Below are 16256 nucleotides of genomic sequence, written 5' to 3' on the forward strand. Positions count from 1 at the left end.
GAAGTTCTTTCTCACATCAAAACTGAGATACTGCAATTAGAAATATTCCTAAGGAAAATTCATTATTCAACTAATAGTAGAAAGAAGACAGCACTATATTGTAATCATTCAATACTATAATGGTCAATATTCACAATTCGTAATGTTAAAACAGCAGCAAAAGGAAGGCTTGCTGTAGTATTGTGGTGATTGGATCAATCTTAAACAGTAGTCATTTTTAGATTATTTGTCATTGTGGAACTGGGAAGTCTTTGAGATTTTACTGTGAAATTTTAGACACTGCAGACGTTACCTTTGTTGAGGAGGATTGGTGATAATCTGTGCTTTATAGTAATGAGGGAAACTAAGCCTTCCAACACTTGAGAAGTATATTCTGGTCTCTCCTTCGCTAGTCATGTCTCAGAAGCATTGACGTGTATACATCACAGGTGCCATGGATGTGGTGTCCATGAAAATAGTAGTACCATTGATATTTCATTGAAATAACATGGATATTAAGTTTAAAAGTGATTGATATATTTCATCTGCATGCACATTTAAGGGGTTAAATCATTTAGCAGAATTGAAATTTGTACCACCCTATTGTTTGGCCATATCACATGATACATATTACAAAAGTATTGGCTTATATATGTGAGTGGCATTGCTAATATATATATATATATATATATATATTGCTTAAACTAATTATAGTATTGCTTTCTTTTTCAATCCAGACAAAAGATCATCTTTGATTATGCTCAGTTCAGTTTTTATGGACCTGCAGTAAGTAGATAAAGAATTTTTTTTTTTAAAGAAATTTGCTAATTGAATTTGAATAATTATTAATAATCCTTATTCACTAATTTATATTATGTTGAAGTTTTTTTCACTTGGCTATACTATAAATTAAAGATGCCAAATGCCAAGAAATTATATTGTTGGTTTAATCCATTATCATGTGCAAACACTGTTACATTATCCAAGTGTAACAGTGTTTGCACATGAAGTATATATACATCTAGGCTACTTGAGAAGTATCCTAGATGTATATAGAAGTATCCTTCTATAAATTGTAGAAGCCACATCAATTGCCTTAGTATCCTATAATGCAAAGCACACTTTCGGATGTGTATAATGCTATTAATTATTGGAAGGCCCACTACCCAGGCATATTTTGACCTTTATTGTGGTATGTTTAAGTGCAGAGATACCTGAGTGATCTACAAGATCACTCTAAATCTCACTGGGTGACCCTAAAGGATCTCTACTAAAGTCATTACTCCTGACCTGAATCATTCCAGGACAGGAAATGCAGTGGTGGTTCCACCCAGTGACTGGCAGAAACGTGTCACCGAAGTAGAACTTCTCTACTTCCCAGCAAGTAGAAACCTTGAACCCAATGATGAGCATTAATAAATGTCATCAGAGTTAAAGTAATGCAGAAATCATATATTATGCATATACGAGTAGTCAAAAGGTGTCACACTGTATTATTAAAATACTCTGGATTAAAGATAGATGTTGAACGTTTTTATTTGCTTTGAAATTGACTAGGTTATATTATATTATATAATCTTGGTTATATTATAAATTAAAGATGCCAAGGAATTATATTGTTGGTTTCTATTATCCAAGTGTAAGCAAACAATGTTTGCACATTAAATATCTTAAATAGCTAATGACTTCACATCAATTTCCTTAGTATCCCATAATGCAAAGCACCCTCCCCCCTTTGGATGTGTATAATGCTATGCATTATGGAAAGGGCCACTACCCAGATTGGTTTCAAAAATCTTTATTGAGGTCTTATCAGTGGGATCCAGAGTCAGAAGAGATACCAAGGTTAGAGACTTTCAACATCTGTCTCTAATCCAGAGTGTTTTTATTTATTTATTTATTGTATGGCTTGTACATATGGTTAAAAGACAATAAGATAAAATACACATGAATATGAAAGTAAAACATCTACATTCAGGCAAATAGAAATATGAAATTTATGACAAGCATCAGACAGAAGATTAATCATATTTTAGCATTTATGTTTTTAATCCAGTTGATCACCTCTGGGGATAGGTCAAAGATATCCTTAAAGTTACTTGGATATGCTGTCAGCTCACATTCCTGTATGGCGAATGGTTTGGGTCTTGGCTCCACAGGGACAGTGAGGATTTGGTATCTTACCCCACTTTGAAAATAAGTCTCCACATACACCATGGCCTGTACGAATCCTGTTAGGCTTTGTCCATATATTCCTGGGCAGGTCAAGTCCAGATGGTTTTTGGAAGATGTTTATGCAATTACTAACTTCAGGTGATACTGCTTGGGACCACAGTACATCCCACCTACTCATCATACTGTCATTCTGGCTAAGAAGATTATGGGCGGTATTTATGACAGGTCTTCTGGATTTTAGTCTATTAGATAAAGCATCTGGAATAAATTGATTTATTGGGAGGTTTTGGTTATTTAAAATTCTTTTATATTCACGAAACAAGGCTTCCTGTCATCGCAGTTCCGGAGGAGCAGTATGGCTCAGAGTGGGGAGCCATTGTAAGGATGTACTCCTAATGCAACCCATTATTAAATGCAGAGTGGAGTTAAATTGAGAATCTAGTTTATTGACATGGTAACTATTGAGCCAGACAGGAGCACCATACTCAGCTGTACTGTAAACTAGGCCCATGGCAGTGTACCGCACAGTTGTGGCACTAGAGCCCCATATAGTACCACAGAGCTTCTGAACTATGTTATTTCTGGTGCGAACTTTAGCAGTGATATTGATCATATGCTGTTTATATGACAGAGTTCTATCCAGGGTTATTCCCAAATATTTAGGTGTCGGATTAAACGAAATTAATATTCCATCAGCATATATCTCTGTTTTTTGATTTGCAAGTCTATTATTGAGGTGAAAGCAAGAACATTTGGTGTTAATCTCCATTTTTTATAGAACTACCATAAAGCTGACAGATCATTTGTCAGTATTTCTTCAGTTCTTTTTATAGACTTGTCGCTGATCGCCAAAGCTAGATCATCTGCATAAACAAACTTCCTGCTTTCTGTTTCAGGAATATCTGCGATGTAAAGGCTAAAAAGCAGTGGTGTGAGCACCAAGCCATGAGGTAATCCATTCTTAAGCACTCTCTGTTTACTGGTGCTTCCTCCAGAGACTACCCTGAAGTATCGATCACACAGTAAGTTCTTTAAGAGATGACCCAATTTTTTACATGGGATGACCTTAAGAAATTTACATATGAGTCCCTCCCTCCAAACAGTATCATAAGCCACTGTTAAGTCAATAAAGACTGCAGTAGTCTTCATGCATCTTTGAAATCCTGCTTCATTGTAGGTTGTTAAGCTGAAAACTTGATCTGTGCAGCTGCGATCACTTTTGAACCCTGCTTGTTCTATTGGGACACATTCCAAAATTTTATCACTGATCCTATGCAATATTAGTCTCTCCAACAATTTGTAGGTTGCACTTAAAAGGGCTATTTGGCGATAGCTTTCAGTTCTGTCTGCTGGCTTACCTAGTTTTAACACAGCAATGATTTTTGTCCTTTCAAATTCTTTAGGAACGCAGCCACTTTCAAGTATATCATTAAAGAACTTAGCCAGCCACGATCTTGCATAAGGTCCTTCCCCATTTTTATATTTTGAAACGCCGAGGATATTTCCTCTTGGGAAAAAGACAAAGAGAATTGTTGATTCTTTTCAGTTACAGACTTCATAGCCTTTAGTTTGCGTTTTACCTCTTTAGTATGTTCTTTATCTATTGGAGCTCTAGAAAGCGAAACAATATGAGCAGCTATCTGATTTGGATCGACAAGAGGAAATTTCTTTGGTACAGAGGGGCTTGAACCAAGCTTTTTAAGTAGTGACCAGGCTTTTCTACTAGAGTGTTTGAAATCTATGTTTTCAGTTATTTGAATCCACTTTTCCCTACGAGCAGTGTTAAGACTATGGAGCAGTTCTTCTCCTATCTTAGGATCCTTACTTTCAAGGAATTCCCAATACAGGGATTCGCTTTCGTTGGACCAACCAGGCACGTATTCTTTTCGGTAGCCCTGAAGAATGTGTATATTTGCCACCACTATAACCTCCAGTGAACCGTGTATAGTTTTTGTAAGTTGGGGGAATTCTTCTAAGGCATGAGTCTAGATAATAAGGTGCAACACCTTTTTATTTAAAAAAAATTTTTTTTTTTATGTTGTGCCCATACACAAGATGTTGGTTGGTCAACCTATAGTACATTAGTACCATGTATAAGTAGTGGGTTGGGAAAGGAGGAACTTGTTTACATTTGATTTAAATTACTGTAAATTGTATTCCTTGCGAGACTGTTCCACAGTGTAGCAGTTGCAGGAATGAAGGAGAAGGAAAAGAAACTTGTTCTGTTTATTTCTAGGTGTACTGTGAAGGGGTGTTGAGCAGCAGCTGCATATGTTGCAGTGAGCTTAGTACTGAGCGGAAGAATTATAACTGTCCATAATGTCTAATGATGCTATTTTGGATGAACATTTTCCATGGAAATATTTGTAGAAGACATAGTGCAGAGACCAATCGTCTGTGTGTAATTTGGGGGGGAGTGATTTGGTGAGAGATGGGTCATTAATAAGTCTGATTGCTCTCCTCTGTATGGAGTCGAGCAATTTGAGGGAGCTTTTGGGGACCCCACCCCAAAATGTGGGAGCAGTATTCGATGGTTGGGCGGATTTTTGATTTGTATAAGGTTAATAGCTGTTCAGGGGTGAAGTAACATCTTGAGCGAAAGAGAAATCCTAGTTTTTTAGAAGCTGAGAATGCAATGGTTGACTTAGCATATTATACAGGTATCCCTTGCTTAACGAGGGCGAAATTAATTTGTGGCAATCCCTTAATATATGTGGCAAGAATTTTGATTAACACACCTTTAAATTTACCATGCAAAAACATGCAAGCCTTGTGGCATGAGCATGATGATGTCATTCCTCCCATGCAGCCATGCTCCCAGAGCCTGAGTGCCAGTCAGTTACTTCACTGCCTGAATTAAGAGGGTGTATTACAAGCTCCAGTTGTTCTTCTGTACGTATTTACAAATTACGTTTTTCTTAAATTTTACAGTCCATTAATAATGTCGAAAAATAGGAGCAATCCCACAACCGGTTATTAAGTGAAAAAAAGAAGAGGAAAGTAATTACTTTAGATACAAAACTTAATATAATTAAAAGATTTAAACGTGGTGAAAGTAAAAGTAAGATCGGAAGCGTTGGTTTTAATGAGTCTACAATACGGACTATTTTCTCCAAAGCTGATGAGTATTGCAAGCAAGGTAAAGTTGCATCTGCAAGTATGCAATGCACACGTAACCGGAGTGCTATGATGGTTGAAATGGAAGATCTGTTGATTCGAATGGCTGGAAGACTGCGATCAAAAGAGAATTCCAATTAGTGCCTATAATATCAAGGCCAAAAGCTCTGAGCCTGTTTTCAAGACTTAAAGAGACTAAACATAAAGAAGACAATTCAAAATTTGCAGCTAGCAAAGGCTGGCCTGAAAATTTTAAATCTAGGACTGGACTAAAGAATGCGAAAATAACAGGTGAAGCTGCAAGTGCCGATGAAGATGCTGCATCTACATTTCCTGCTGAGTTGGAGAAAATTATTGAAGAAAATGATTAAGATTACCACCAAATTTTCAATGTAGATGAAACTGGCCTCTATTGGAAAAACATGAGATATAGAACTTTTACATCAAAAAAAAAGAAGCGCAGCCTGGCTATAAAGTATCAAAAGATCACTTAACTGTTATGCTTGGAGGGAATGCTAATGGAGATTTTAAATTAAAGCCGCTGCTTGTCTATCGAACTCAGAACCCATGGGCTTTAAAAGGATGTAACAAGAACTCTTTAACTGTAATTTGTAGGGCAAATCAGAAGGCTTGGGTTTCCCAAAGTCTATTCGAAGATTGGTTTAAGTGTTATTTTTGCCTGGCAGTTGAAGTTTATTGCAAGAGAAATAACTTAGCTTTCAAAGCTCTTTTGCTTTTATATAATGCACTTGGTCATCCAAATTCTCTTAATGATCTGTGTGAGAATGTGAACGTTTTATTTTTTCCACAAAATATGGCATCATTGCTGTAACCCATGGACATGGGCGTAATTGCAACTTTCAAAGCCTATTTTCTTAAAAAGACATTCTCAAAGGCGGTAGAAACAACAACGGGAGAAAATGCGATTACGCTCCAAGAATTTTGGAAAAAATTGAACATTAAACACGCAATTGAAAACATTCATGACTTGTGGGAGCAAGTGTCTTCTAGCTGCATGAAAGCTGTTTGGAAAAACCTTTTGCCAGAATGTGCTAATGACTTAGGTTGCTTTCAAAATCCTGTGAACAACGTGATTGATGAAATCATTGCAATTGTTGACGGCCTTCTGACGACACTTCTGCACAAACGACATACTAAATGAAGAATACATAGAGCAAGCAAACAAATGAAAAATAATAAAGCTCCAGGCATAGACAACATTCAAAAAGAACTTCTAGAAAAAGGGGGAGAAAGCATAATAAATTACCTAAGGGAACTGTTCAACAAAATACTAAAGAAACAACAGAATGGAGAACAGACCAGATCATACCTATCTACAAAAAAAAAAGGAGATGTCAGATCCTGCACTAACTATAGACCTATCACCCTTCTAAGCCATATAAAATATTCATCAGGATTCTTCAAAACAGAGTTAAACATTCCTATGAAGAACAGATGGAAAAGAGCAAATGGGATTTACAAATAGCAGAAGCACAATAGATGCAATTTTCACATTAAACAGATTAGCAGATTTTATGAGAAACAATAATAAAAACTCTACTGCTGTTTTATCGACTTCAAACAAGTTTTGACTAAATAAATAGAAGCAAATTCATTAAAATTCTAGAAAATAGAGGATTCGACAAACGCCTATTAAATTGTATCAAGATTTACTATTCAGAAACACAAGCAATAGTGACTTACAAAAACATAGAAATAGATCAAATAGCAATTAAAAAAGGAGTTATGCAAGGCTGTCCATTATCACCATATTTAATCGACCTGTACCTAAAGGAGGGGTGCTTAAGGGTCAAAGCTGTATAACTGAGAGGAGACCTCCACATAGCCTTTAAAGGAATGCGGAGAACCGACCAGGGCTTCTGACCTAATGTCCAATCCTCACCTTCTCGTGGTGCACCCTGTTGGGTATCTACTTGGATACTGAACGGACGAGGATGGGTTGGCAATTTGGGATTTAACCGACCAAATTGTATTCTTATTGGTTAAACCAAAATATAGAATGATGGTACAACATGACAAAATTTCATGCTGGCTGGGGCGTCGCCCGGTTAAACAAGGCCCCCGTTGTTTTCGCCAGGAAACCAGGGCGAACAGCGAAAAGTCAGCTACTGGAACAAATCTGAAAATAAACCCCAACTCAACATCACCAGAGTTAAAGATCGGTACTATCAACGTAAGAAGCCTGAATGACAAAGAAATGGAGCTAGCTGAGGAATTAGATAAGTACCAGATCGGCATAATAGGGGTGACTGAAACAAAAAAGACCAAAACTGGTGAGATCTTTCTGAGCAATAAATACAAAATGTTATATTCAGGCAATGACAATCAAGGAAAAGAAGGAGTAGCCATAGTATTCAACACAAAATACGAGGCTAATCTTCTTGAATGGCAGTCAGTCTCAAGTAGAGTAATGTGGGCAAATATGAGAATGGGGAACTGGACAATGAGACTTATTTGTGCCTATGGTCCCACAGAAGTTTCTACTAAGGTAGAAGTGGAGGAATTTTTTGAGGCTTTAGAAAAAGCAATTGACACAATGAAAAATGAAAAGTTGGTCCTTGTTGGGGATCTAAATAGCAGAGTAGGAAATGATTGTGAGACATACAAAAATATTTTGGGAAAATTTGGAGAAAAGAGCAAAGCTAATAATAATGACAAATATCTGTTGGATTTCTGCCCAGGACATGGACTGGTTATTACTAACACCATGTTCCAACATAAAAATGTGCACAAATTCACATGGAGAGAAGAGGCTAGGAATAAGAAAAGTCTCATTGACTATGTTATTGTTGATAGTGATGTTTTCTCCCTGGTGCAGGACACCAGAGTGTACAGAGAATTTGAAATTGGAAGTGATCACTATTTAGTCTTGAGCAGGATAAAATTGAATTTCATATTGAAAAGAAGAACATATAAGAAAGTTTTAAAGTGAATAAAAGTTGAGCAGCTCTCAGATGTGAACTGTAGGCTAAAATACACAAAGATTATTGAAGAAAAAATGAAAGAGTTTGAGAACAGGAATCAATCCTTGGAGATTCAGTGGCAAACTCTGAAGAAAACATTGATTGATTCTGCCACAGAGGCATGTGGTGAGGTTATCTGTAAGGATAAAAAAATCGGAACTCCCTGGTGGACACAGGAAGTTAAAGAGGCAGTGAAGGAAAGAAGAAAGCATACCAAAAGTTCCTGTCAAATAAGTCAGCTTGTGCTCTTAGAGAATATAGAGACAAATGCAAGAATGCTAAACACTGTGTAAAACTAGCTAAACAAAAGTCATGTGAGGACTTTGGCAAGAATATAGAAAATAAATATCAAGAAGGTGGCAAAATATTCTGGAGGTTGTTGAAGAAGCTTAGGAATGGAGGAAAGAGTGCTGTAAAAGGAGTTAGAGATGATAAAGGTGACATGAAATCTGGAATAAAAGATATCCTTGAAGTATGGAGTAATTACATTGAAAAACTGCTAAATGAAACAAGCAGTGATGACAACACAGTGGTAATAAACACTGACCAGTCATGCAGTCAGAAATACATATCCATACTAGAAGTAGAAAAAGCCATCAAAGGCTTGAAATGTGGAAAGACAGCAGGTGTAGATGATATTCGACTAGAAATGCTGAAGTATGGTGGTATAAGAATCTTACAGTGGCTGCACTGCATAGTTCAGAATGACTGGAAAGAGGGTCGAATCCCAATGATTGGAGTAGAGCTCTCATAGTACCCATATATAAAAAGGGAAATAAAACTGCATGTGAGAATTACAGAGGTATTTCCCTACTGAGTGTTCCTGGCAAGATCTATGCAAGTATACTTGAGAAACGGTTGAGAAGAATTGTGGAAGAAAAGCTTGGTGAAGAACAAGCTTGATTCAGGCCAAATAGAGGCTGTCAGGATCAGATCTTCACTTTACGACAAATAGTCGAGAAAGCATGGGAATATAACAAAGATCTGTATTTAAGTTTTGTCGATCTGGAAAAGGCATATGACAAGGTGCCAAGAGAGAAACTATTCAATATGCTGCAGTTATATGGTTTCAATGGGGCATTATATCAAGCAATACTTAGTCTTTATTTGAGTTGTAAGTCAGCAGTTAGAATTGAAGGAAGTACAGGAAGATGGTTTAATGTTAAATCTGGTGTGAGACAAGGATGTACATTATCCCCTCTGTTATTCATTATCTATATGGATCACATTATGAAGGAAAGTGGTATTAAACATGATATCAAAATTGGACATGTTAATGTCAGCTCTTTGCTTTATGCAGATGATATTATACTTCTAAATAAATCTGCTACAAGTCTGCAAGATTCTCTGACTAAATTGAATAGCTGTTGTAATAGATATGGTATGAAGGTCAGCAATAAAAAGACAAAAACAATGAAAATAGGCAGAATCATTGAAAATGTCAACTGTGTTGTGAATGGAGAACCTGTGGAACAAGTAAAACATTTCAGCTATTTAGGCACGATTTTTACTGAAGATGGTAAATTAAATATAGAAATAGACAACAGAATAAGCAAAGCTGGTATGGTGGGAAGTCAATTGAATAAATTCATATGGAATAAGAGAGAAATTAGTCGGAACGCTAAATTAGCTGTGTACAAGACAGTGTTCAAACCAGTTTTAACTTATGGATCTGAGAGCTGGGTCAGAAATAAAACACTTGACCAAAGACTAGAGACCGCAGATATGAGAGTCCTGAGAAAGATTATAGGTGTGAACAGATGGCATCAATGGCAATATCATATTAAAAACGAGGATATTAGGAAAGAACTTGACATTATCAGCATCCAGGAATGTGTTAGCAGAGCTAATCTCAGGTGGTATGGTCACTTAAACAGAATGGACGAGGAAAGATTAGCAAAACAAGTGTTCTCTGCCAGGTTGGCAGCAAAACGACCTAGAGGAAGACCAAGATATAGGTGGATTGATACTGTACAAAGTGCTCTTTAGACGATAGAAATATAAGATCTGATAATGTTGGAGTCTTGACAAGTAACAGACTGATTTGGAGGAAAATTGTAGATAGGAAATTAATAATGATGTAATTTTTTCATGTAGTACTATCTTATCCTGTACACCCCTTGAGGGTACATGGCAGGAATTTGATGATGATGATGTACCTAAAGGAAGTAGTAGACAAAGGACTACAGATTTGTGAAGGCATAACTGTAAATGGAAAAAGTATAACACATTTAAAGTTTGTAGTGATGACATAGTTATCACTACAGACAGCCACGAAAAATTAGATTGATTAATCCTGACCAAGCTGCATCAAACAAGTAACAAATATGATACGAAAATCAATTTTAATTAAACAAAGCTAATGGTAATAGGAAGAAAAAGGAAAGCAATCCAAATGAAAATAGGAAACAATGATATAGAACAAGTAAAGCAGTTCAATTACCTAGGATCAATGATCACTGAAGATCTAGACTATTTTGAAACCATCAAACACAGAATCAATAATGGATGGATAACAATGGGCAGACTACAAAAAATATGGGACAATAAAAGATTAAGCAAAGAACTCAAATTAAAGATATATAAAACAATGATAATTCCCACAGTACTCTATGGCTCAGAATGCTGGATCTTAAGAAAAAAAATGGATAAACTCGATGCTTTTCAAATGAAATGCCTAAGAAAAATCAATAGAACAAACTGGACAGAAAGAAAAACAAATGAAAAAGTTATAGAAGAACTTAACTTTAAAGAAACAATAATCACAGCACTAAAAAAAGAGCCAACTAAGCTGGTTAGGACATGTTTCAAGAATGAACTCAGTAAGACTACAAACATATTATTAAATGGTGGAATTGAAGGACAGCCCAGCAGAGGAAGACCAAGAAAGAAATGGATTGACAACATTAAGGAAAGCACACCCACTTAAACTCCATAATAGAACTTCATAAAAAGACAGCTAACAGAAAGAAATAGCAAAAATTCGTCTTTGAGGAACTCAGCCCACCATGAGTGGAAGAGAAGTAGAAATTTCAGGAAGTTTCTTATATCCATATTTATTTAAATTTGGTTTATTTCTGAGGGCAGCTGAAGATTCGAAAAACATTGTTTCTTTTTTAAATTTACTATGATGGAGCATGGTAGTTTTTCTCCAGAAGATCCTATGAGTGATATCCAATACAATCTGGTCTGCAGACCAGATTGACTACAGTGAAGTGAAGGGCTACATTGAATACAATGAAGGAGAGTTTACCATTGTCCATAATATATCTTAGCCAGAGAGAAGGGTTTTTTTTGGGTGGGGAGCTGAATATGTGGCTCATTTTTCAAAATTTTCCATGTAGAAATTGGCAGGTTAGGGGAGAGGGGAGAAGCATTTCCCTCTGTTTGTAAATTTTGTTCTTCCAAGAAAAATATCCAGAATTGATAGCAAAGGAAATGTGATTATAAAAGGATAAATGTTTTTTAAGAATGTTAAGGTGTCATTCAAGGTAATATTGGTAAACAAGTAAATGTTTCAGGTGTGGCTTAAAATCTGTTCTACTAAAGATCAGCTCCTCTCTCTGTTTCTTGAAATATACAGAGTATTTCAGGTGTTATAGTAAATATTTTGGTAGGTGGCAGTATTGATTATTCTGAGTAAAAAAGTGCATATGAACGTATGTCCAGTTGTCAATGGATGCAAAGATACAGCTGTTTGAAACTGGCATGTACAGCTCCAATGCACAAGCAACTCTCTCTGTTGATCAGGTGACTAAGAGGCAGTTATAACCTGATGCAATTTCATGTTAGAAGTGATAAGAATGCTGCACATCTTTACACATTCTGAATATGCTGATATGATGTTCATTTACAGTTTTTGTAATGGAAATGCTGTTGCTGCTTGTAGAGAATACCGTCAATGGTTTCCTAACTGCAGAGTACCAGACTGAAGAGTGTTTACTAGTGTTTACAACAAACTGCATGAGACCAGTTCTGTTCCCAGCATATTGCTTCTGATCATGGAAATGAACAAAAGGTAGATGGTGTCACATGGCGGATGCGCAACACCTTCTACCAGAGATGAAGGCAGTTGACTGGAATTCTGTCTATGGGTAAATGCTAATCTCCGATTAATTCCATTAATACTCTTCACTGATGAAGTTACTTTCTCCTGTGACTGTATCAACAACACCCATAACTGGCATCAGTGGTCAGACGAAAATCCACATGCTACTTTAGAAACAAATTTCCAACATCACTTCTCTGTAAACGTGTGGTAACATATGATCAACAATCACTTGAGTGGGCCTGTTGTGTTATGAAATCATCTTACAGGGCCCATTTATCTACAGTTTTTGCAAAATGAACTTCCACTGCAATTGGAGGATAGGTATGTTTTTCAGCACAACAGAGCTCCTGCATATTATAGCTGTCAGGGGACACATTATCTAAATCGAACTTTTCCTGAACAATAGATTGGCTGCAGTGGTCCCATTCATTGGCCACCAAGGTCTCCAGAACTCACTCCCTGAGATTTTGGTTTATGAGGATGGATGAAAAGTGAAGCACGCAAAGAAAAGGTAAATACAAGAGATGAATTGATGCTTGCATTATGGATAATGCTGCTCTCATAAACGAACGTCAAGATGACCTCAGAAGAACAACACATACTATTACCAGAAGAGTTGTAAAGTGCATTGAGGTTGGTGGTGGAATTTTCGAACATTTATTATGAACTGTAAATTACAGTATTTGTCAATTATTTGTGTTTTGTATCATTCAAACAGTCAATAAATATAAACAATCAGTCATTTATCCTTCTTTGATAATACAGCTCATAATAGCTTTTTATATGCCAGTTTCAAACAGCTGTATATCCCCAGCCATTGGCAATTAGACACATATTTATATGAACTTTTTTTACTCAAAATAATCAATACTACTACCTATCAAAATATTTACTATTCCTCATGAAACACCATGTATAAATTTCCCTGTTCCTGCAAGTTGACAAACTTTGGAAAGACAGCTAGATCAGTCATTATCTACATAAATTAACACAAAAAATACATCAACAATCATGACAATCAGTCTGGTCTTCCAGACCATGTACTGGATATCACACATAAGATCTTATGGGGGGGGGGGAACTGCCATGCTCCATCATAGTAAATTTAGAAAAGAAAAACTTTATGGAATCTTCAGCTGCCCTCAGAAATCAACCAAATTTAAATAAATGCAGATGCAAGACAATTACCAAAATTTGGGAAACATTAATCATCAGAGACAAGGAATAAGCTTCTGCCTGTAGCCTTCTGTGATGTTTATCAAATACCTTGCACTTGGGAACTATTGTTACATCAACCAAAGTCGCAGATTTACAGCTGTCATAATTAACATTTCAATTGCAGTAGTCCATGAAATGGATCATTCTGGATTTGCTAAACATGCTATTTTCTCCAAACATCCGATCCTTTAGAAGAAAAGCAACATCTTGTAAAAAAAAAGCCATTTACATTTAAAATTATTATTATTATTAACATCTGACCTACATGCAGTCAAAGGACTCATTGCAGAAGGTCTATGCTCTCTCATGCCAAAAGATTTAACTGTACCTTGAACCCATTCAGGAGTACATATTAATACTTGAAGTAGAAAAAGTCGTCAAAAACTTGAAATGCAGAAAGGCAGCTAGTAGATGATATTCGACCAGAAATGCTTAAGTATTGAGGGATAAACATTTTGCAGTGGCTACACTGCATGATTCAGAGGGCCTTTTCAGAAGGTCGAATTCCCATTGATTGGAGCTCTCATAGTACCCCATCTATAATAAAGGGAATAAAAATGAGAGAATTACAGAGGAATTTCTCTACTAAGTGTTCCAGGTAAGATTTATGCAAGCATACTGAAAAGAGGTTGAGAAAGATTGTGGAAGGGAAACCTGGAGAAGAACAAGCTGGGTTTAGGCCAAATAGAGGTTGTGAAGATCAGATTTTCAGACAAATAGTTGAGAAATTGTGAGAATATGACAAGGATCTGTCATATTCCTTAAGTGTCATGTACTTAAGTTTTGTAGATCTGGAAAAGACCTACAACAAGGCACCCAGAGAAAAACTTTTCCAAACACTATAATTATATGGAGTGAATGGAACATTATCCAGAGCAATACACAATCTATATTTAAGTTTTCAATCAGCAGTTTGAATTGAAGGAAATACAAGAAGGTGGTTTGACGTAAAATCAGGGGTAAGACAAGGATGCATATGATCTCCACTCTTGTTCATCATTTTTATGGATCATATTATGAAAGAAAGTGGCATCAATCCTGATATTGGAATTGGAACTTAGCTCTTTGCTTTATGCAGATGATGTTGTACTCCTAAATGTATCTAGTATAAGTCTCCAGGATTCACTAACTAAATTGAATAACAGTTGTAACAAATTTGGTATGAAAAGCAGCAATAAAAAGACCAAAACTATGAAAATAGGCAAGAGCATAGAAAACTTCAATATATTCTGAATGGAGATCTTATAGAACAAGTAAAATATTTCAGCTATTTAGGCACAGTTTCTAGTTAAGATGGCAGATTAAATCTGAAAATAGACAACAGAATAAGCAAAGCTTAGCCAGCTGAATAAATTTATATGGAATAAGAGAGAAATTAGCCAAAACACCAAACTAGCAATATACAAGACAGTGTTTAAACCAATTTTAAGTTATGGATCTGAGAGTTGGGTTAGAAAAAAAGCACTTGATCAAAGACTGGAGACCACAGATATGAGGATTCTGAGAAAAATTAGGAGAGTAATCTGATGACATCAATGGCAGAATCATATTAAAAATGAAGATATTAGAAAGGAACTTGACATTATTAGCATTCAGGAATGTGTCAGCAGAGCTAATCTAAGGTGGTATGGCCACTTAAATAGAATGGGTGAAGAAAGGTTAGCAAAAATGGTGTTTGATTCCAAGATGGCAGAAAAGACACCCATAGGAAGACCAAGTTCTAGGTCGATTGGTTCAGTCAGTCAGAAGTGCCTTAGAAACATGAAATGTTAGATATGACTATTGGAGTGCTGACAAGTAATAGATTGATTTGGAAGAAAATTCTTGATAGGAGATTACGAATAATGTAAACTTAATCATGTAGTGCTGTCATATTAACCTGAACACCCCTTTTGGGTACATATCAGGAAATTGATGATAATGATGAACTCATTCACCGTTTCCTCATTTGCCATACTTTCATGCAATGCACTCTACTTACTTCATTCTCCATGTAAATAGTCTGCTTCTCACTCCCTTGTTCAATCCCTCCTTATACAGCTTCCATGGATGGTCTCTATGAAATATCTTCTCCGCATTAATCTGGTAACAACTCCTCACCAACTAATATGCCTCAATCATATCCTCTCTTCTATTCACAAGGCTCTATAAATTGCATTTCCTCAATCTCTCCTCATATGTGACATTCCATAGACTTGACACTAACTTAATAAACCTTCTCCAATCCTTGTCAGATATCTCTTCCCAGGAGGTTCACTACCATGAGCTTCCACCATGTATGGTTTTGTGCTTCTCTTTTACATTCTTCATAGGACAAAAAGGTCCAGTCCTTAATATTTCCCATCCAATCTGTTCTTTGTCTTCCTCTTCTTCTTTTTCCTGATACAAGGAAAAAGAAGAAGAGGAAGAAGGAAGAAAAACACTTCCTTCTAGAAGTGTTTTTTGTAGGGATTCATCATTTTTGTAGGGATGCCTTAGTATGTGACCAAGGTAGGTATTTTTCCTTTTCTTAATGGTTTTCATCAGATTCCTGTCTTCTCCAATCATCTCCAAATTTCTAAATTAGTTTTTTTGACAGTCCATGGAGCTCTAAGAATTCTTCTGAGGATTCACATCTCAAAGGCTTTTAGTTTATTTTCACAATATTTTGATATTGTCCAGGTTTCTGCTCCATATAGCAGTGTTGACCATACGTAGCATTTGGACAGCCTAATTCTTGTTTTTATGTTAAA

General features: G+C 36.1%; 1 protein-coding gene across 1 annotated transcript in view; it reads left to right on the top strand.

Moving 5' to 3' along the window:
- Cdc45 (cell division cycle protein 45) overlaps positions 1 to 16256 on the top strand; it is a 309294-nt gene that overhangs the window by 123712 nt on the left and 169326 nt on the right. Inside the window, exon 8 of the mRNA XM_090392057.1 lies at positions 717 to 765. Within this exon, the coding sequence (XP_090248183.1) occupies positions 717 to 765 (49 nt within the window). The remainder of the gene's footprint in view (positions 1 to 716; positions 766 to 16256) is intronic.

This window comes from Typopeltis vanoorti, chromosome 4 (genome assembly GCF_054136105.1).
Source record: "Typopeltis vanoorti isolate ZY-2024b chromosome 4, IOZ_Tvanoo_1.0, whole genome shotgun sequence".
Lineage (NCBI taxonomy): Eukaryota > Metazoa > Arthropoda > Arachnida > Uropygi > Thelyphonidae > Typopeltis > Typopeltis vanoorti.